Source organism: Bos mutus, chromosome 10, assembly GCF_027580195.1.
Source record: "Bos mutus isolate GX-2022 chromosome 10, NWIPB_WYAK_1.1, whole genome shotgun sequence".
Lineage (NCBI taxonomy): Eukaryota > Metazoa > Chordata > Mammalia > Artiodactyla > Bovidae > Bos > Bos mutus.
Genome location: NC_091626.1, coordinates 75,872,001 through 75,895,635, shown reverse-complemented (window position 1 = coordinate 75,895,635; position 23,635 = coordinate 75,872,001). Strand labels below are relative to the sequence as shown.

General features: G+C 36.8%; 1 protein-coding gene and 1 non-coding gene across 9 annotated transcripts in view; both read left to right on the top strand.

The window, feature by feature from the left end:
• Positions 1–23,635, top strand: part of CDIN1 (CDAN1 interacting nuclease 1) — a 235,667-nt gene that overhangs the window by 41,888 nt on the left and 170,144 nt on the right. For 6 of the 8 annotated variants that reach the window (XM_070378257.1, XM_070378261.1, XM_005904111.2 and 3 more), the window contains exons 2-4: positions 14,585–14,630; positions 15,521–15,585; positions 21,795–21,855. In XM_070378257.1, the coding sequence (XP_070234358.1) occupies positions 14,585–14,630; positions 15,521–15,585; positions 21,795–21,855 (172 nt within the window). The remainder of the gene's footprint in view (positions 1–14,584; positions 14,631–15,520; positions 15,586–21,794; positions 21,856–23,635) is intronic. The other 2 variants (XM_070378260.1, XM_070378258.1) reach the window with 1 other exon arrangement.
• On the top strand, positions 9,401–9,472 carry TRNAC-ACA (transfer RNA cysteine (anticodon ACA)). The gene has a single exon. It is a non-coding gene; the product is annotated as a tRNA-Cys (tRNA).

The window sequence follows — 23,635 nt, the reverse complement described above, 5'->3', positions numbered from 1 at the left end:
CAATGGCACCCCACTCTAGTACTCTTGCCTGGAAAATCCCATGGGTGGAGGAGACTGGTAGGCTGCAGTCCATGGGGTTACGAAGAGTTGGACACGACTGAGTAACTTCCCTTTCACTCTTCACTTTCATGCATTGGAGAAGGTAATGGCAACCCACTCCAGTGTTCTTGCCTGGAGAATCCCAGGGACGGGGGAATCTGGTGGGCTTCCATCTATGCGGTCGCACAGAGTCGGACACAACTGAAGCGACTTAGCAGCAGCAGGGTATATGCCCAGTAGTGGGATTGTTGGGACATATGGTAGTTTTATTCCTAGTTTTTTAAGGAATCTCTATACTGTTCTCCACAGTGGCTGTATCAATTTAGCTTCCCACCAGTAGTGCAAGAGGGTTTCCTTTTCTCCACACCCTCTCCAGAATGTGTAGATTTTTTTGATAATGACCATTCTGATTGGGGTGAGGTGATACCTCATTGTAATTTTGATTTGCATTTCCCTAATAATGAGCTCTAATAAAAGTTGAACATCTTTTCATGTGTTTATTAGCCATCTGTATATCTTCTTAAATTTTAATTTTCAGTAAAGACTTCAGAGAGTGAAATTAATTCACTTGGTTTTGATAAATAACTGTTTTAAGAAAATTATCTAAAGGTTGGTCAGAATCTGTAATCTTTTCAGCACTCAGTTTTACTGAGGAAAATGAACAGTGTTACTGGGTGCTATTTTTGGTCTAAGGCTTGTATTTTTAACCCCTTTGACAAATATTTTTCTAAAACTAAACTTATTTTAAGAGTAAGGATTACCTCTGTTTTCCTCAACATTGGCCACCATGATGAAAAATCTTGAGAGCCAGGTAAAACATTCGATTTGAAGTTGCTGCAGAGAGATGTTGTTATAGGTCCTGATGACATACTTGTCTGGGATTACCTAGTTGGAACTAGAGACCTTCTCAAAAAAAAAAAAAAAAAAGAAAGAAAAAGTCTGTCAGTACTTGGAGAATTGTGAGGTTAAATATTTATATTTATTTATGTATTTATATACTTACACACATATTTTTTAAAAATCAGCGTTTCAGGCAAAGATCTGTTGATTCTTTCATTAAGTATGTGTGTTCAGTCTGAATCAAAAAATAAGGTAATTTGTGGGAGACTGGGATTTCGTCAATGAAATAGTTGTGGTGCTAGACCCATGAAGTGATTATTTAACCTCTAGTGGGAGATGTGGTACCTTATAATCAATAGTGAATGAAAGGAGTTAATTATTTTCCTCCCATGTTCTCATACTGTGGTCTGATTACTTTAAATGCCTAGAAGTCTTAATAAACAATTTAATCACTCTAGCTATTAACCTAGAATAGACCTGCTATATTAGGCCCATACAGAAGTGTCCAGTGTCAACACGAGTACACGTCATTATTATGAGAACCAAGGCACAGTTTTCTGATAAGCTATATTTAAAAGTTTTAGGGCTGTAAGCAGAGAGAAATTTAAGAAATCTAAATTTTGGAGTTGTAGAACTGATAAGAATCACAGAAACTTTCAAGGTGAAAATGGACTCTAAAGTCATGGAATCTGTATACAGATGGTAAAACTGAGACTTCAAGTATGATTTTTTTTCCAATTAGAATTTAAGCACCTCAGGAATAAAGACAATTCCTACCATGCTTCCTTAACAGTACAACTTTTGATGCTCCCTATTGTTTAAAAAATAACTGTGGAATATGTAAAAATGTCCATGAGAAATTTATAAGAGAAAAGTAGTATTCCAAAGGGCTAACAAATGGTCCTAAGTCAGGGGAAGTGCACATTACCTGGAAAAAGAATCACTTTCCACATTGTAAGATCATATAAAATTTGCATTTATAGTAAAAAGAACTGTCATTGAGAAGTAAAATTCAGAATTTTGATCTCTTATTCATTTTATCTTTTGGTGGTAAAAAGTGGGAACTTGGGGGTTGGGGTCTACTGCTGATATAATTTGTGTTATATTTTGCTTTTTGATTTGTTTGTGTTTTAATTTATACACATTGGTCACAGAAACATTATGATGACTTAAATAGTAAAACTGCATTGAAAATATGTGATATTCTCATCTATTAAGATAACATGGCTAAGTATTCCTCCACTAAGTCCTGCTTGTAGCACAACTTATTTTTTCCTAGATTTACAGGTACCTGGTGTAAAATAATCCTTTGTGTAACTTTGGGCAGTGATTTCATCTCTATGACCTTTACTTTTGTCATTTTTAAAATGAGAGGGTTGGCCTTGGTCTATGTCTCTTAAAGGATTCCCTTCATTAAAATAGCTTGATTTAATAGTGTAAAATAATGCAATGAGATCAGCTAAAGTAAGAAGTATGTCTTTGGTGTTTGGTGGTGAGAAAGTCTCTGTGTATCTTTGTTTTAGTTAACAAGTGAGGGTAGAAGTGAGATTGCCATTGGGTGGAGGCTGAATAAGATTTATTGAACAAAGACCCCCCAGACAAAAACATTTGGTAGTGAACGGAAACAGTGGACAGTAGTTTGAACCTTAGGCAGGTTGTGGCTTAAGAAGACAGAAGCATGCTCGGAAGTAAACGAAGAATAGCCAGAGGAGAGGAAAGGATGGAAGATAGATTAGATAATACTTCATGCAGAGGTGGAAGGAAGTTGAGTTTTAACCAACATGGGAAGGATTACAAATATCTTAACATATAGGCTACTGTTATCAGATTCAGTTCAGTTCAGTCACTCAGTCACGTCCAACTCTTTGCGACCTCATGGACTGCAGCACGCCAGGCTTCCCTGTCCATCAGCAACTCCTGTAGTTTACCCAAACTCAGGTCCATTGAGTCGGTGATGCCATCCGACCATCTCATCCTCTGTTGTCCCCTTCTCCTCCCGGCTTCAATCTTTCCCAGCATCTGGGTCTTTTCAAATGAATCAGCTCTGCACAGCAGGTGGCCAAAATATTGGCGTTTCAGCTTCAACATCAGTCTTTCCAATGAACACTCAGGATTGATCTCCTTTAGGATGGACTGGTTGGATCTCCTTGCAGTCCAAGGGACTCTCAAGAGTCTTCTCCAACACCACAGTTCAAAAGCATCAATTCTTCGGTGCTCAGCTTTCTTTATTGTCCAACTCTCACATCCATACATGACAGTGGAAAAACCATAGCCTTGACTAGATGGACCTTTGTTGGCAAAGTAATGTCTCTGCTTTTTAATGTGCTGTCTAGGTTGGTCATAACTTTCCTTCCAAGGAGTAAGTATCTTTTAATTTCATAGCTGCAATCACCATCTGTAGTGATTTTGGAGCCCAAAACAAAGTCTGCCACTGTTTCCACTGTTTCCCCATCTATTTGCCATGAAGTGATAGAACCAGATTCCATGATCTTAGTTTTCTGAATGTTGAGCTTTAAGCCAACTTTTTCACTCTTCTCTTTCACTTTCATCAAGAGGCTCTTTAGTTCTTCTTCACTTTCTGACCTAATGGTGGTGTCATCTGCATATCTGAGGTTATTGATATTTCTCCCGGCAATCTTGATTCCACCTTGTACTTCATCCAGCCCAGCGTTTCTGATGATGTACTCTGCATATAAGTTAAATAAGCAGGGTGACAATATACAGCCTTTACGTACTCCTTTTCTAATTTGGAACCAGTCTGTTGTTCCATGTCCAGTTCTAACTGTTGCTTCCTGATCTGCATACAGATTTCTCAAGAGGCAGGTCAGATGGTCTGGTATTCCCATATCTTTCAGAATTTTCCACAGTTTATTGTGATCCACACAGTCAAAGGCTTTGGCATAGTCAATAAAGCAGAAATAGATGTTTTTCTGAAACTCTCTTGCTTTTTCCATGATCCAGCAAATGTTGGTAATTTGATCTCTGGTTCCTCTGCCTTTTCTAAAACCAGCTTGAACATCTGGAAGTTCACGGTTCATGTATTGCTGAAGCCTGGCTTGGAGAATTTTGAGCATTACCTTAGTAGCATGTGGGATGAGTGCATTTGTGTTATCAGATTATCTATAGTTAACTTTCTCTTTCTCTTTTACTCTTTCTAGCAATCATAATAAAATTACTACAGATTTAAGGATTTCTAATTATGTAGTTTTAGCTGACTTATTAACGAATGAAAGAAGAAATCATTACAGGAAGAAAGAATCAATAAGTATTTTGTACAGCACTTCCCTGGTAGCTCAGACAGTAAAGAATTTGCCTGCAGTGTGGGAGACCCAGGTTCAAACCCTGGGTCAAGAAGATCCTCTGGAGCAGGGCATGGCAATCCACTCCAGTATTCTTTCCTGGAGAATTCCATGGACAGAGGAAGGAACCTGGTGGCTGCAGTCCGTGGGATCACAAAGAGTTGGACACAGCTGAGCTACTAACACTGTACTGTACTATATCTGTTACATTGTGTTGAAGTCATTGGGATTGCTTTAGAGGAAGATGACCCAATATCTAGTCTTGGAAACAAAATTAAGTGTCTTTCACCCAGGCTTCTTATTCTTTATCTTGTTTATGTTATGGCTCATTCTAAAAAGTTAAAACCCAAATTAGGAAAAAAGTGTAGATACTTAAGCCTCTAATTAAATAAGAACGTTTAGATTAGGGCAGGACTTAGAGCAGAAAAAAAACTTAGATCAGTTTATCTGGCTCCTTTTCAATTCTTTTCATTATTCTTCTCCTACTTATTTAATTTTATTATGAAATATAGCATACAGAGAGTAGAGAATAGTATAATAAACTCTGAATCTACCTCTGTTTATATTTGTTTCAGATGCTTTTTACTTTTACAGAAATGAAATATTCTGATGGTATCAACAATTTATAGCCTTTAAGATTTTTATTTTTTAAAAAAATTGTATCACACTTTGATTTCTTTCCTCTTCTCTTTCACCTGAGGTAACCATTTTCTTGAGTTCAATGTTTTAGCCTCATGTATTTCTTTTGCTATATCCATAAACGTCCATGAGCAAAAAGGTAATTATATTTTGCTATTCTTATATTTTATATAAGTGGGAACAAATATGTGTATAATTCTATAGCATGCTTTTTTTGGTAAATGTTTTTGAAATATAATCCATGTTGGTACCTGATAGAGTAAGAAAGCACTATTTTTGCTTTTCAGAATTTATTGACTATTTCTGACATGATTCTTCTTCCTGAGTTTTAAGATAAATTTATCACATTCCACCAGAAAACTAGTGAATTTGGTTGGATTTTAATTAAAATCATAGATTAATATATAGAGAATTAACACTTTAATTAATACTATCTTTTTACTCTTGGAATTTTCTTTGTGAAAATATCTTATCTCTTCATCAGGAACTCTTTTGTACTCTTCAGTGAGGTTTTATGGTTTTCTTCAAAGATTTTACACATTTTTGTTAAATATATATGTCAGTACTTTATGGTTTTTTTTTTTTATTGTGAATGAGATCCATTTTTCTATTCTATTTGCTAATTTAATTTTACTGTTTTATAAGAATTTTATTTCCTTTTTATATTAATCTTATATCCAGTTACTTTTCTGAGATGTCTTATTAGTGTTTAAAACCTTTGTTTATAGATTCTCTTGTTGTTTCTAAGCCTTCTCGTCTTCAAATAGGGAGGCTTTGATTTCTTTCTTTCCTTTCTGATTCTTTTATTTCTTTTCCTCTTTTGTTTTCTGGGATCTTCAGTTTGCTAGAACTTCCTAGAATAAAATGTTTATTTTTCCCCCTTATATTTAATTAATGCAATGTATTTCCCTCAACTGTTGAAATGCACTACTGTCAGTGCTCAATTTTATGTTTTGTTGTTGTTATTTCCATTGTGATTTCTTATTTAATTTATTGGTTAGTTAGTAATGCCTTAATTTTTTAAAATAAGGGATTGGGGGACTAACGGTTTAAGCATTGAATTCTAACTTAATTACCTTTTCAGCAGATATAGTCTAGCCAAGTCCTGAACACAACCTTTGACAGCTTTATAGAGCTGGAAGACAAGGTTTAGAGATCCTTGGATATAGGGTCTACCAGAGGTGGGAACTCTTGCAAATGTCCCAGTCATTGAGTTGTTGTTGTTCAGTCGCTCAATTGTGTCCGACTCTTTGTGACCAGATGGACTGCAGCATGCCAGGCTTCCCTGTCCTTCACTGTCTCACAGAATTTGCTCAAACTCATGTCTACTGAATCAGTGATGCCATCCAACCATCTCATTCTCTTTCTTAGGTGTTGGGGGTTCCCCCTAAAAGACTATATCCTAGGAGTTAATGTGCACTGGAAGTAAAAGGGCTCTACATTACTGTATTTTACCTTCAAATTTACCTCATTGGCCTAAAAATTTAATACGTGTAATTGGACGAAGGTGATCCTAGACTCCTAGCGCTCCCAGAATCAAATCAGAATCCCCACTGGAGACAGTTAACCATTTGCATATTCATATTTTTCATAAAGCAATTTTTCACATAGTGTGGCACATCAAGGGAGATACTCAGTCACGTAAGAAGACGTGACAACATAAATGGAGGCCAGTGAAAACTGTAGAAATAGACTTATCAGGGCTCTGGCGATTGGAACTACCTAAACAGAATTTTTATAAGTGTAGCTTATTCAAGATGTTAAAAAAGAAGATTGAAAGTTTGTAGGGAACTTACTTGAAAAAGAATCAAGTAGAGTATCTACAAACACAGTAATTGAAATTGGACGGATTTAATTCAGTGGATGTATATAATAGCAAGGTAGACATTACTGAAGAGAGAAATAGTGAACTGGAGGATAGATGAGAGGGAAATACCCATAATGTAATACAGAATAACGAAAAGATATAAAATATGAAGAGAGAATAAGAGATGGAGCTTACAGGAGGGAAGGTTAACACAGACTCATTTGGAGTCTTGGGCAGGAGAGAAAAAGTGTTAAAGCAAGTTTGAAAAAATAATTGTCATGTACTTAAGTGCAACAAAGTGTAAGCAGGAGTTTACTAAATGCCAGAGTTAAAACTCCTAAGTGAAGTTTTTTAAAAAAATATTAAAACTAGATAGAGACATAGGGTACATTATCATTAAAAGACCAGAATTTGATATCACAACCCATCTGCATTGATTGAATTATTAGAAGAAGGTTATTGCAGATGGAAAAGGAAGGAAGGGCAATGAAATGGTACATATGTGAGTATATCAGAATGAACAGAATCTTTATAAAACAACAGCAGTGTCTTGTGAATTTTAAGATGTATGTAGAATTAAAACAATGTCAGTAATGTCCTATATATCAGAATGGAAGAAGTATAGATAGTGATGTAAAGTTTTTGTATTGTCCAGGCAGCAGTTAATCACCAAGTTTAACTTGGGCATGTGTTTATGCAGGATAACTATTAATAGTATAAGAATATATAACTTCCAAGTTGACAGGGAAAATAATGAAAAATAAGTACTAAATCACTTTCAGTTCAGTTCAGTTCAGTTGCTCAGTAGTGTTAGACTCTTTGCAACCCCATGAATTGCAGCCCACCAGGCCTCCCTGTCTGTCACCAACTCCCAGAGTTTACCCAAACTCATGTCCATCGAGTTGGTGATGCCATCCAGCCATCTCATCCTCTGTTGTCCCCTCTTCCTCCTGCCCCCAATCCCTCCCAGCATCAGGGTCTTTTCCAGTGAGTCAACTCTTTGCATGAGGTGGCCAAAGTATTGGAGTTTCAGCTTCAGCATAAAAGAATACAAAAAAAGAAGTGTATGGTGACTAAGAAAATTAGCTTTCAGTAAGATATAAACTTAAACCTAAATATATTAGAACATACTTTAAATGTACAGACTTTGCCAAAAGTAAATCAGATCAATGTGATATCTGTGCAAAGATAAACATATAAATCAGTGGAACAGATTAGAGAGTCCCAAAATAGACCCTTAGATATTTGGTTTCCTCATAGGTAACATGATAGTCCATGGGTAAATGGTGGTGTGACCAACTGGATATGTGTACAAAAATAACAAAAGCAAAATGTGGCTCCTATCTCAGTTCATTAATTAACTCAAGATAGATCATCAACCTAGTATTCTTAAGCTTCTAAAAGAAAACATGCAAAATTATCTTCATGACTGTGAATAGGCAAAGATGTCTCAGAAAAGACACACGACACACATAAAAGGTAACAATAATAAAGAATTGCTACATTGGACTTCATCAAAATTAAAAATTTCAGCACTCCAGAAAACACTAGAAAGAAAATGGAAATACAAACCATTAACTTGAAGGTGTGACAAGGCTGTTTAGCATTGAGAGCTCTCATTTAGTGTTGGCAGGAGCTGAAAATTGTTACAAATACTTTGAAAATTGTTTCACAGTTAGATACTCTAAAGCTAGAGATTTGCATATCAGATGGTCCAGAATTCTACTCCACATTTATACCTATCAGAAATGTGTACACACATGCCCCAGAAAACATGCAGAAATGTTCACAGCAGCATCATTCTCATTGCAAAAGACTAGAAACAGTTCAGAGGTTCGTCAATTGAATAGATAAATGTGGAGTATACTTATACAATAGAATATACCATACAGCAATGGAAATGAATTAACTGTACTTAACATTAACAAGGAGAAGGCAATGGCACCCCACTCCAGTACTTCTGCCTGGAAAATCCCATGGACAGAGGAGCCTGGTAGGCTGCAGTCCATGGGGTCGCTCAGAGTCAGACAGAACTGAGCGACTTCACTTTCACTTTTCCCTTTCATGCATTGGAGAAGGAAATGGCAACCCACTCCAGTGTTCTTGCCTGGAGAATCCTGGGCGGAGCCTGGTGGGCTGCCATCTGTGGGGTCGCATAGAGTCGGACACGACTGAAGCGACTTAGCAGCAGCAGCAGCAGCATTAACAAGAGTCACTTACGTAGACATATTGAGTAAAAGAAGACAGATGCAAAAGAATACACACTGTGTTAGATCAGATTCATCTGGAGAGAGAAAGGGTACCCATCAGACAGAATGCCTTTTCGGATCCCAGGAGTATTCTATTTGGTAATCAAAGTGGTTATGTGGTTTGTCTTATTCACAATAAAAATGATTTTTAAAAGATTAATGTGTTATGGAATAGATAAATGTTAATATTTTATGTAATGAAGGTATGTTACGAAAGTATGTTTAAAACACAATTTTTGAAATTTTATTTTTGTGTATAGACACACACATACACACCAGACATAGAATAAAAAACACAGGAACACAGATAGACGTCTATAGATTTTACACAGAATATGTTCTATTTATAACTAGAAAACTTCATTAAATATTATATAATGAAGTTAACACATCTGGAGGGTGTTGTCCTCTGTAGAGAAGATTGATTGGGTTTGAACGTGTGTTGTTCAGGGAAGGATTTAAAGCTGTTTTGTATGTAGTAAATAGCATTTGGGCAAAAGACACATTTGCAATCACATAGAGACACTTCCCTGGTGGCTCAGATGGTAAAGCGTCTGCCTACAATGCAGGAGACCTGGGTTCGATCCCTGGGTTGGGAAGATCTCCTGGAGATGGAAATGGCAACCCACTCCAGGATTCTTGCCTGGAAAATCCCATGGACGGAGGAACCTGGTAGGCTACAGTCCATGGGGTCGCAAAGAGTTGGACACGACTGAGCAACATTTACTTTACTAGAGACACTTCAGGCAATGGTGTGATTGTTAATAACAAAATACACCTTAGCCTCAGAAAGAATAATGAAAATTACCCAATAATTTTTTAATCATTGACTCTTTCCTATAGGAACTTTTTTTTTATGTAGTTAATTAAAGTAAGGCTGCAATTTAAGTTTTTTTTTGTTTTTTGTTTTTTTTAAGGAATATTGTCTAAAGCTGTGGGATTTGATCAGAACTCTTTATCTCCTGTGGCTTCAATTTTCTGTCCCAAAGCAACAATGCCCACCTTTAAGGGTTGCTTGGAGGGTAATGTAACATAAATGCTTAGCCTTAAGCAATGGGTGTTAGCACACACTAGAAGATTAGCATGGGAATTAAGGGCTTGAGTTCTGGAATCGGAACTGGATTTTGATTTCCAGTTCTCCCACTTACCTAGGTCTTTAATTGTATACTTCCCTTAACTTCTCTTCCTCTGTTTCCCATCTTTAAAATAAGAACAGTAATAGTACCTACTTTAGAGGCTTGCTTTGAGGGTATAATAAAAGGCAGAGTGTAGTGTGTAGCACAAACTAGCTGTTGATATAACTCTTAGCTCTTGCTATAGATGGAGCTGTTTTGCATATGGCTTGGAGAAGGCAATGGCACCCCACTCCAGTACTCTTGCCTGGAAAATCCCAAGGATGGAGGAGCCTGGAAGGCTGCATTCCATGGGGTCGCTGAGGGTCGGACACGACTGAGCAACTTCCCTTTCACTTTTCACTTTCATGCATTGGAGAAGGAAATGGCAACCCACTCAAGTGTTCTTGCCTGGAGAATCCCAGGGACGGGGGAGCCTGGTGGGCTGCCGTCTATGGGGTCGCACAGAGTCGGACACGACTGAAATGACTTAGCAGTTACATTAACCTACTAGCAAAATTAATTAAGTGCCTGGAACAGTAACCACTTTTTTCATATATATAAAATATAAGTGGGCTTCCCTGGTGGCTCAGATGGTAAAGATCTGCCTGCGGTGCAGGAGATCCACGTTCAATTCTTGGGTCAGGAAGATCCCCTGGAGAAGGGAATGGCAACCCACTCCAGTATTCTTGCCTAAAGAATTCCATGGACAGAGGAGCCTTGGTGGGCCACAGTCCATGGGTTCATGAAGAACTGGACACAACTGAGGTAACTAACATAAAACATAAGTGTGTTGTTGTTTAGTCACTAAGTCATGTCTGACTCTTTTTTTGAGACCCCATGGATTATAGCCCACCAAGCTCCTCTGTCCATGGGATTTCTCAGGCAAGACTGCTGAAGTGGGTTGCCATTTCCTTCTCTAGGGTATCTTCCCAACTCAGGGATCAAACCTGCGTCCCCTGCACTGGCGGGAGGATTCTTTACCACTGAGCCACCAGGGAAGCCGGTGACGGAGGGTAGGGCATTGCTTTTATGGAAAAGCTTCCTTGACTAGTACTAAGTCACTGACCACACAGAGCCAGTGTTTTAGTTGTATTCTTTCATGGGTTTAGAAAGGTTGTATTGTACCTTGTGAGGCCTGCAAGCCTAAGGCTTTGTTGGAATATCTTACTTTATCATCCTTAGTTTGATTTACTGCTTCCTGAGTTCCAGAAATAACATTGATCTTGTTTAGAGGATTTCAAGCCTATTAGAGACACTGATGCATCCTAGGTTCTAGAGCAAAAGGAACTTGAAAGTTAAATAAAAACATTTCTTTTTTTATGGTCTTTTTTGATGGTTAGGCACTTGAGAAAAGGAAGAATTTATAATGTGTGGTATCGTGTTCCTTAAGGTTCTGCTTGCTTTAAGTCTACTTGGGATTGTCAAAACTTCCATTCAACCCCCTGATGTCATTTTCTTTAATGTCCTTCAGGTTACTGAGCATCTTAGCTGGATGGGTCTGGAGTTAAATACAATATGGGGCCCTGGTTTATTGCCCGTTAAGTACCTGGCATTTGAAGTCTAAAATGCAGTATAAAATGAGGGTAAACAATATCCCGCCAGTGTTTAAATTCTGTGTGGAAAAGTCACTCACACACAGCAATTTATGATCTCTGGGCACCTCAGTTTAGTGACACAGTGACAGAGGAACAATTTTAAGGAAGCCCAGTACAGTAGCTGCCAGTTAGGAAGAGAATTACAGAGTGTAAAAATGGACAGTCCTTCCTGAGTACTGCATCCTGGGCAGGTGCCATCATGATGGAGCAGCCTGTCACCATGCCCTTCTTCCATCATGTCTCCTGCTCCCTGGGCACATAGGAAATAAAACCTTCCCTCCCTCCCTCCCCTCCCCTCTCTTGCCTTCCTTCCTTCTTTCCCTTCCACCTCCCTTCTGCCTCCCTCCCTCCCCTCCTTCCTTCCTTCCTTCAAAACAAGACGTGTTATTACTCAAAAGAAGTGTGGAAGGCAATCACTTCACTCTATGGTCTTGAGCAGCTCAGCAGTGTCCTCAAGGGCCCAAGGTCTTTCCATCTTCTGTTGCATCGTCCTCGGTGTGTTGACTTTGTCCTTTTCCCCCATTGCTGCAGTGTGACTTCTGCTGCTCCATAAGCCATTTGTCACACACCTCAGACAAGGTTTTACAGAGAGCCTGTGTAGGAGTCCACTCAGCGCTCTTCTCTTTTCAGACACCTGCAGGATGAGGAGCTTAATCTGGGAGCATAGTATGGGGAAAAAATAGACAAAATTATCTTTGAAGAGACTTCATAATCCATCTTGGGCATGTATGCAAATTAAGTGATTATATTTTTTAATATGTAAATTGAAACCACTTATATCCTAAGTGGCATGTATATGTTCCAAAGCCAATACAGTCTTGAAATATATGAAGTCAGGGTATGGTTTACTTCACTTAATTCCTAAAAAATATGTGAGTGCTTGATAATATTTTACTTTTTACTTTTTTTGCATGTATATGTGGAAAGTTTCCTCTAAATCAGTTCCTGTCCACTTTAAATGTTTCATTTTGGAGGCATGTTTTCCCATACACATGACCTCAGGACACTGGATGCTCAATGAAGACTACTGATGGAACTGACTGTGATATTCAAGATAAGCCTTTCAGTTCACGGAACCATCTCTTCTCTTACTTCTTAGCTAAAAACCATATTCTTTGTGAAATGAACCGAGGGAATGTTGAATTTATACTGTAACTAACCCTCTTGGCCACTGAGAAAATGCATTGCTTCATAGGCTATGTCCATGACTTTAGATGAATTGAATTACAAGCTATTTGAAGATGGTTTCCTGGTTGAAGACATTATCTTGCCCTCAGCTTGGATGGTGCTTTCAACTCTTGATGAACTTCTCACTTTGAATTGTTTTTTCCTGGGCTTATTCCTCCAGCTGTCTGTTAGTCTTCCCTTTCTGAGCATCTACAATTATATTTTTGTCTTATTCAGTTTAGTTTCTTCCTTGTTAGTCGTTGGTCCCTGACTTGCCTGTTACATGCACATTTATATCCATCATATTGTTTGACACAGAGACACTGACATTTTGCCCTCCATTAATTGGTTAAGATAAATATAGTTTGCTGTGCAATGAGGAGCTCTCTATTTATTGTACATAAATACCTAACATTGTGACTTATTCAGTCATTTATAAAGATTTGGGCTTAATTTCGCCTTTTTTTTTTTTTTCATGAGATGGTTGTCAACAGCCCTACTAGGGTCTGTGATTTGCATGTGATGCTCAAGCAAGCCAAACACACTAGGAAGATTTTATACAGAAAACTGGCTCTTTCAAAGGTGGCTTCCATTTTTAAAGAGACATTGAAAAAAATTGGACTATAATGAATTTATAATTTTATTCAATCATTTCTCAGTACTTTTGGAGTTATCAAAACAGTCCTTTAGTAATTATTGATTTTCCTTGATAAACATTTATGGCATCTTTTTTTAAAAAAACATATTCTATTGTAAGCCAATAAGAGTGGAAAGGGGTTAGAAACCCAATCTATAATGATATGCAAGAGATGACAATATTGACAGTGAGTAAAGAAATACAGTGTCATTGTGTTTATTTCATACTCTAAACCTGTGATGAGCTTAAGCAGTTTCATTCATGAATAGAACAACTTTAATTACTCACTGTGCTTTGGTGTACTATAAAAGTTGAATTATTAGCACTGTAATTTGTTTGGATACCTTCTAGTAGGAAAATATATCAGAAATAACTAATCATTTTCAACATATGATAAGGCAACTCTATCTACAGAGGGCAATCAGAAAGAATAGCAGTGGGCTATTGATTGCTTTTTAGACAAGGAAAAAAAAATCTGTTCCATTTCTAAATGTTAACAATTGTGAGAGGAAAATCTCCACTTAGAATGTTTTCCAGGTTGCTTCACTGCCAGGTGTTTGAGATTGTGTGGAGTCTTAGATGAATAAGGCTTATGGCAGTCTTAGGGAGCCATGTCCTCAAGGACCCCGCTTCCTGCTGTGAAGGCTTCTCTATTCAAAGCAGGCCCGTGTCGGTGGGAATGTTCCAGTGGTCTCTGTGCACTACTTGTAGCAAAGCGCAGCGTTTTCTCCCCCGTTGAATCTGAGAGAGCTACAGAAGAGAGCTACAGGACACCTGCCTGCTAACAAAATAAATTTCAGAATGTTGCCAGTGAATCAATTGCATGTTTTCTACTGTTTATGGGATTTAACTCTTATCATTTATCAGTGGGAATAAACTTTGCCACCTTGGGTCCCTTTTCAACATACCTGCATGCTACAGACATGATTTACAGTCATTCTGAAGTTTAAGAAAATCCAAATCATATGATAGTTTGCTTTGAGATGGTCCGTATTTCCCCCTTTCCCTTTCTCCCTCTCCTTGACCTAGCAGCAGGAAGCCTTTGTTTGAGGTGTTCATCTGGAACAACTTTTCCACACTTGTTTTCATGTTCTGTTAGATTACAGGGCAGCAGGCCTACCTTTGAAGCTCCTTTCTCTTTTGTTTCTTTGCCGTGCACTCCAGTAATTAACTTTGTCCTTCTTTTATTTGTTCCAGTCAATCGCAGGCCACTCTGCTGAGCATCTTCTCCCAGGAGTACCAGGTTAGAAGTTTTCTCCTTTGTGAGGGTTGACAGGTGCCTAATTGAATGATGAATGTCCCTTTATTTCTTTGTAATTGAACTGCCAGCTCTCTGATTGGGTTGGAGGATGTTCTCCTTTCCACATCAAGCACCGCCTGCGTCTCAGTGGAGGCCTGCCAAGCCTACCCATCCATCTGTCTAATAACATCTAGCCTTTGCTTATTTGGTGGACCTGTAATAAATTATGCTAAACCATTATTATTCTGACAATAATAATTTCCCCGTGTTGCGTGGTTCCATGTGCTAAATGTTTGCTGACTTGCACTGTCAGTGCCGCTTTCCATTGCTGACAGAGATGATGATAAATGACCATTGCTGGAGTGGCAGAAGGCAAGAGAGGCAGAAAATGGAGTCATTTATCATGAGATGACAGGTGTCAGTCAAGTGGCAAGTCTCTACGGAATTACTTTTTGTAGTTTTCAAATAAGTTGTTTTTAAGCAATGTTCTTCCTGGTTAAAAATGGCAATTGGATTGTAAAACTAGACTGCAGAGGACTTAGATGGAATTGAATTGAGGGAAAATTAATACAAAGGTTGAAAGAGGGAACAAGTTTTTCTCTGCCCTCTACAACCCTAAGCAAACTTATTTAGATTCAATTACTATGACCCTGTTGGCTTTTACATATATACTGTACCTTGCGGTACAGACTGGAGACATCCCAGCCATGCAATAGAGATTTAAATGCATAGGTTCATAGAGTAGAAGGGAAAAAATATCCGCTGCCACCCAAATCCCCAAACTACTATTCGGTTTGCCCTTTTTGTTAGACGTGGGGATCAAGAAATATGTCATTTTTGTTCTTGAACCTGATCTGTGACACAACATAAAGATCTTTTTTATTTTGTTTCAGAAACATATTAAGAGAACACATGCCAAACATCATACTTCAGAAGCGATTGAAAGTTATTACCAGAGGTATGACCTGCCTGCCCCACTAGAGGGTATCATAATACCTATTAATTGTAATAATAATTATGAATAAATTAAGTTAATAAATTGGTTTTCTATGTAACATTCCAGACGTTTTAAGTCAGTTGTTTAAGACTTAAAGTATATTTTTTAAATTTCTCAAATACTATGTTGTATAGATTTAAAGAATATGGTGAGACTATCTTAATTTACATGTGTGTGAAATCTTTAGTATGTAAGAAACAAGTTACAATATTAGAAAATCCCCGTTGGATGCTGGAAATTTACTGTAAGTGCATATCCTTCATAGATGCATATGTTCATGCATACGTATATCTATGTGTATATGTGAACATTCTCAAGCCAATTTTTATTTCTCATGTAAATCAGCAAGTTGAAAAATATATTAGAAAGTAAGGTTGAATTTTGGTCCAGTTGTATTTTGCATGGTAGGTATTGGTTAGCCATTTTAGAAATGCAAAAGAAAAGTATATATCAAGTGAGGACAAATGGAGATATATAATAATGTACAACTGTCAGATTTTAAGAGGGGTTTATATTTTAAAAGGAAATCTTTGAATTTCAGCCTAATTTATTATAGTTCCCAACCTTTCTTGTTCTGAAACAAAAAGAGTGTTTAAAATAGCTCCTTTTTTAAAAAAAAAATTTAAAAAACTTATCTTTGTAATATGAGTGAATAACTTATAATGGTAAATAATAATGGTTTGAATTAGAAATTGTTGGTTGCTTTCTGAAGTATTTTAGGGACATATTGGAAAGGAAAACTGTTTGAAATATAATCTAAAATTATTATACTTAAGATTGACAGAGCAGTCTTTCTATAGTGAGAATGATACCACTGACTTGAGATGAATGATTTTTATGCATGAAAATTCTATGAATTAAGTGAATATACAGATAAAATATTAGAATTGTGTTTCTGTAAAGTCATATTTTTAAAGAATTGAGAAATATTTATTGAAAAGTTATTCAAGTTAGGCTTTGAAAAAAGTATTCACTATGCCAAATGAGGTAAAGATATGTTCTGTTTTGAGTGGAAATGTCTGTTAAAGGAATATACATGCATACACACCATACCTGCAGGCCACCCCCTACCCCCCAACACACACAGACACTTTTATGTCTCGGAGAATTACTCTCCAAGAAGTGTTTATAAAGTTTGAATTGACTTATTCAAAAGTCATAATCTCCTCAGTGAAATTAACATCTAAATTAAACTCATCACCTAAATCATACATATAAAGTTGAGAACGGCCCATAAAATGCCATGAAACCAGCAACTGCTTTGGCAAACAGACCCTCCACAGAAAGACTGAAAAGTGGTTCATGTGTCAAAAAGTATATTCTTATATAAAACTTATAGTCTTAGGCTTTCATATAAAAGTATGGTTCTATATCCAGACTTTAAGGCCCTGTTAACATCAACAAAGGAGAACAGAGCATTTTCTAAAAATTTGGAGATCTGCTAATAGGCCATGGGGCTGCCCTCTAATAATCTTTTTTTTTTTTTCATTGTATAAAGTCTATTTTAATTAGATGATTCCTAAGATCTCTAAATACTACTTTAAAAAAAGTTAGGTTCATTAGAGTATATTTGATTTCTAAAGTATGAACATGCTTTATTGAGTCATCTGGATAGTTTAGACCAGAAACAAAAATCTTTCCTTTAAGTATGGTTACTCAAGGAACAGTTGAGTGGGTAATAATGAAAATGCAGAAACATATTTGTGTTTCTTTAAATTTAGTTAAATACAAGAATCTCAATTTTGTGGAGTCACAATGTTTGAAAAAAACTTCAAGTTAGGCTGTAATGGACAGACTAATAGGAAAGCAGTCTGACTTGTTTCTTACTTTATTACCCTACTTCCTTACTTTTTGCCCCACATCTTGTGCTTGGAGACAGGCTTTGTTGTTACTTTTCAGATGGTTTGACCTCATGGGCCTCTTCTTCTAAATGTGCAGGTTGAATGTCTCTGTATTCTGTGTGGTAAATTGGCCCAAAAAGATGTTTGTTTTCCAGCTGATTAACATAAAGGCAAAATTATATCAAAACACGCTTAAGCAGTTTGACAATCTTACCAACTTATTTTTTTTTAATAAAAGTAATACTTGCCTATTGTGAAAATTAAGCATATGTGTAATGGTATAAAAAAGAAATGAAAGAATTGCCTGTAATTGTGGCATCCATAGATAACCACTGGTATTTTTCTTCTCGGGCTTCTGTCAATCCATTTTTACATAGATGAGGTCATACTATATATGCAGCTGTGAATTCTGAACTTTATACTTGGAAAAGTGTGTATAACATAGTATTGTTTTGAAGAAAGCTTTTTGTAAACATTTTGATACATCATCATCTGAAGGTTTCAAAGTTCATTGAAACATTCTTCTGTCGCACATATATGTTTCCACTTTTCTGATATAAATAATGCTTTGATAAATATTATGGTGCTTAAGTCTTTGCATTTTGGATTAGTTTCTCAATATTTCTGTAGATGGAATTACTGGTGCAAATAATGAAAACATAAGATTTTATTGTAATGTAATACAAACTAGAAATAATGTAATTACAGCCTAGAAAGGTTGTAATGGTTTCATTTCCACTAGCAGTATCAGAGAATTCCTGTGTCTCTGTATTCTTGCTAGTATTGAGATGATCTCAATTCAGAATTTGAAGTCTGTATTTAAGACCATATAGTCCACAGTGTGATTCCATTGTGGTCAACTGAAATTTCAAATTATCCAGACACCAGTAGAAAATATTTTCCCTTTGAATTACTGAGGAAATATCCTCAGTTCTTCATGTTGTGCGTGTATAGACACAGCTTGAGTGTTCACATTGAAAACAGCCTTCTATTCTTTCCCACTGTATGATGGTATTTTAGTTCTAAACAGGAAACATACTTGGTAAAATTTATTTAGATTTCTCTAGATCGGTGCACACGGGCTTATATGCACGTGTGGGTGTACACATACACACACACACTCACAACTTGGTCAGATTTGCATGTATCCTCATCAGTAGCAAAGTTTAGAAGAAGCATTGTTTCTCATCACCTCCCTTCTCTCAACTCATACTGTCCGAGGGGCCACCTTTATTAGCTTTGAAGAATCAGACCAATTAGATTTTATTCTGGTGTTCACATGGGAAAAAAGGTTAGTTCAAATATGATATTGACATCAAATGATACAAATAGTTTCTGAAAATTTGAACCACTTTTTTGTTTAATTAGCTCTGTTTTCTTTGCACTCAATGTGTCCCATCTACTGTGCTAGGAACCACGTATAAGAACCACAAGTACCTGTCCTCAGCTACTTTGTTCTCTGGGAAAATAGCTGCAGACATGGAGATGGGTTCCAGAGATTTTTCGATATGGGATCAACAAAGGTGGTGTTCAGATGTAAGCTTAGTGAAGAATTTTGGTAGTTTTTGAAGTTTTCCCATAATAGTTGTTATACAAATATTAAAGATTAGATAATTTTGCTTTATGTTTGAAATCAGTACATATTGTTTTTAATCTTAGATGCTAACAGCTCTTTCACACTAAAAAAAAGTCATAAAATGGACCTTCTGTGAAGGTCTTTTAAGGATGGTTTCACCTACAAGTTACACATTTGTTAGTCCTCCTGTGGCAAACTGAAGGATGACATTTAGTCTGTGTCATCTATTGTTGTTTGACCAGCTCCTGTTTCTTTAAACTTAATGGAAGTATCCTATTGGTTATTACCAGGATAGTGATTGATGCAGCATTTATGTAAAGCCATATAATTTGGATTCAAGATGACAGTTTTCTGGCACAGGCCACATGAACTGGGGTCTAGCTGTCCTCTTTGATTCTTTCCAGATCAACCTCTGAGAAGAGGTTCTGCTCTGGTGGCAGTAGAGCCTTTCCTGGCCCTCAGATAGCCCAGGCCCGTTCCTGACATTTGCACCTACTGTTTTCTTGTTGGGAATATCCTTCGTCTGATGGCTTGCTGCTTTCCTTTTTGTCTGTTTCTACTTCAGTGTCACTTCCTTAGAGAGTGACTTCCTGACCAGCCCATCTAATTTATATTGTGAGAGTGTTAGTCAGTCATGTCCAACTCTTGGCAACCCCATAGACTAGCCTGCCAGGTTCCTCTGTCCATGGAATTCTCCAGGCAAGAATACTGGAGTGGGTTGCCATTCCTTTCTCCAGGGGAATCTTTCCAACCCAGGTATCGAATTTGCATCCCCTGCATCACAGGCAGATTCTTTACCATCTGAGCCACCAGGGAAACCCAACTTATATTGTAGCATATGTCATTATTCTATATATTTGTTTCTCTGTCTTTCCATGCAGTATAATGTCTGTGATGGTAGGAGCTAAAGTTTTGCTCCCTGCTGCTTCTTCAGAACCTGGAATAAGGTCTGACAACTAGTCAGCTCTCAAAATGTTTATGGGATAAGTGAATGTTAAGTGGAGAGTTGTAAAGATATCCTATTATAGGTTTAAATACCCTGACCCAGAATCAGAATGCTTAATGGATTAGTTAAGCATCTGGTTAGTTGCTCTAATTTGATGGAACTGATTGGTTGTTTCTTGAGCAGGCCTATCAGTGCAATGGAAATTCTGTAAGTTGATTGTGAAGGTCTTAGCTGACCTACTTCCCAAGGATCTTTCTCTCAACCACACTTGCCTTGTTAGTTTTTATTTTTGTTTTGTTTTTCCTTTGATCTTGATGAAATGAAAGTACTTATTTCCCAGTTAGACTCCTAAACAATTTTTCTGAGGAAGAGCCAACAGATGAAAATGGATTTATTAGAATTACTTTGAAGTTGTAATGATCCTGAGATTTTTACCCACCTTAAATAATTTGACTTTATTCCACTTTGTTTATTGGAAATTATACATCTTTATAAACATACATGTAAAATAGTATAATTTAATTTAGTATTTTCTCCTGGCAGTTACAAAGAAGACCTCATCTGTCGACTTTGATTTTTACTATCGAACAAATGTTATTAATTTATTCAATCAAACAGTACACTGTAGAGAAAATGTTCATACTTAATTCTATTTTCTTGTCTAAAATGTTTTTAATTAATTACTCATTTATTAAAGAAAAATATGTATTGCAATATAATTACCTATTATAAGCCAAGAACTGTGCTACACATAGTAAACTGAATAAAATGAAAGTGTTCTACCCTCATGAGGCTTTCAGCCTTACAGTTGGGATGTGTCTGAGGTGGACGAGTAACTCAGCAGATAGAGCATTCTGGGCTAAGTGATGGAGAGAGGAACAGGGTGCTCCTCGATTGCACTTTGAGGGACACTTCACATAGTCCTGGTTGTGGTGGATGAAAAAGGTGATGTGCAAGGTGGATTCTGAGTTATCCAGGTGAAAGGTCAGAGTGGCAAACAGTGGCTAGAGACGAGGCTGGCTGAAGAGAGTAGGTAGGAACCAGATTACAAAGAACCTTACAAGAATTTTTAAGTGATTATAATTTAATTTTGAGATTTTTGTGTGGGGCTTTTGAAATGTTTTAAGAAGGAGAATGATACGTTCAAATTTTTGTCCTAAAAAAAATCACTCTGGCATCCACGTCTGGGATGAATTTGGGGACTTTTTTGTTTTTTTGTTTTGTTTTGTTTTCGTAGCGTTAGGGGACGAGGAGAGCTAGAGGTAATGACAGAAATCTAGAGCAGATAAGATGATGGCTTGTGTTGCCTGTTAAAGGGTTGGTGACCCACTGATGAAAAGTCTGTTCCATTCTTTTTCCCTAATCAGGTGCCAACCAACCCTATGAACTAAAAGTAAATCAAAAGATGATATGCTTGCATGGATACTTTGTTCACGAGTAAACTTATTTCCTTCCCAGGAAGTGGTTATGGCATAGATAATGCCAGGGTAATAGGGTTAGTTCTTTTCAAAATCACCTCTGTATTCACCTTACACGTTAGGAGGAAAAAACAAGGAAGATGACTATGCTCAGACCTCCTGCCCCCGACTTCGCTTAGTTAGTGGCCAGCGGTTTTGAGGTGAACAGTGGTTTTGAGGTGAGCCGTTTTTGTTATTCTTTTCCCTTCACTGCTTTCCCGTGACAGCGTACTTGAACTAGAGCTGAGTGTGGCATTTGCCCAGAAAAAACATGTACACACAGGGGATGCTGACAAGTCCATGCTGGCCTTTTCTTGTCACTGCCTTACCTCTTGGCTTTGTCTTATTAGGTATCTGAATGGAGTGAGGAAAAATGGAGCTGCCCCAGTGCTCCTGGAGCTAGCCAATGAGGTAATGTTATTGTTGTTATTTTATTTAAACCTACATAAAACCTAAGGGGCCTGTGTAGAGTGGCTCTGCTTAGAATTATAATTAACCTTAAAAAAAAAAAAAAAGATTTTGAGGTATAGTAGACATTTAAATTGTTCCCTGGTCTCTTTGTACTTTTAATAATTGGACTGAGAACTTCATGTATTAATAAATCAGTTAACTTAATTAGTCTGTTTCTTTTAAAATAAATGAGTAAACAGCTTCTTGATCTCTTATTTTGTGGGAAATTTCAACCAAACAGCTCAGGACATGCTCTTCTTTAGATGTGTTGTCTTAATTTAGTGTGAGAAATAATACCTGTGTCAAGTACAGAGATTTATGGCAAGACAACCCATGCTGTTACAAAAATGAGGAGAGAGATTGTATACCTAAAGATGTAACATTTACTTGACTCATTTTTGTTGTTAGCAAACTTTTATTATATTAAAAGATACATGCCTTCTAGAAGTCTTTCTTTATATGGAGAAGCATACTGTTCTTATTAACACTAAGGACGAAGTGATTTATTGAACTTATTTGTTAACTCTTATCTGCTTCTGTTTGGGGAAACAAATAATAGTCTTACATTTAAAAAGGAAACCCTAAAGACTTCCCATGAATGAAGAAGCTGTAAAAAGTTCTTAATAGTTGCAGAGAGCATACTGAAAAAATAAAATATTTAATTCCTAAACTTTAAAATATTTATCCACCGTAATAAGAGCAATACAATATTTAGTCTGACTTGGAACTGCTTATGCAAACCTCATAGGGATGGAATGAAATGTACACTGTTTTCATGTTGCATTATAATAGAAAACATAGAAGGAAGGCAGAAAATGTGTGTTTGCATTAAAGATGACTCGGTACTGTGAGCATTAACTGTTGCAGTAGCAGCAAGTGCTCCATGTAAGGATGGCTTCTCTCATAGCTTCTGTCTGCTGTGTGCCACCAGTCAGCCATTGAACAATTGCCTATCAGTTTCTAGCAGGTTTTAATAGTCTAGGCAGTGTCTACACAATCGGATAGGATAGTTAACATATAGAATAGATGTCTCTCCTCCTCCTAGCAAAGCATGTTTTTTATTCTTTTTTTTAATTTCTAGAGCAAGGTGGTTTTTAAATGTCTCCAGACTTGAGTCGATTCTGTTAGCAACTTAAAATATTTGAGGTATAACTCATTCAGACTTTAGTGATGTGGCCCTTTATAAAAAAAAAAAGAGTGTTCTTTATGAAAAAAAAAAAGCATTCCTGATACAGCATCTAGAAGGAGTGTGATGCAAAAGTGATAGTCATTTTTATAGATGATGATATTGATGGCATAAGTTTTATATAGTAGCAATTTGTATTCATTTGAATTTTTAATGGATATTTCTGTTGAGCTTAGCTTATTTAGCTGACCTTAACTTCCATCTTCTAGTAATATGGAAAATTTTAACCCACTGACACATTTTCTCCATATCAATAAATCTGTTATTTACCATGAATATATAGCAATGTTTAACCAAAGGAAATAAATCACCGTTTAAAGATGTTTCCTCTCCTTTGGCTGCAGATTAGTACAGAAATGATAGCATTTTCTGAGAGATTGCTAATGCTTTAGGAAAATTGGGGAATGACTGGTACCGGATTTGGCCTTCTAAACAACCAAGCTGCCATTTTTATATGATAGTTAATACCTTTAAATGACATATGCTTGCATCTGGTGACAATTGATGCGATGGTAATAGTTTATGAGTCAATATATATTTAATCAGTATAAACTG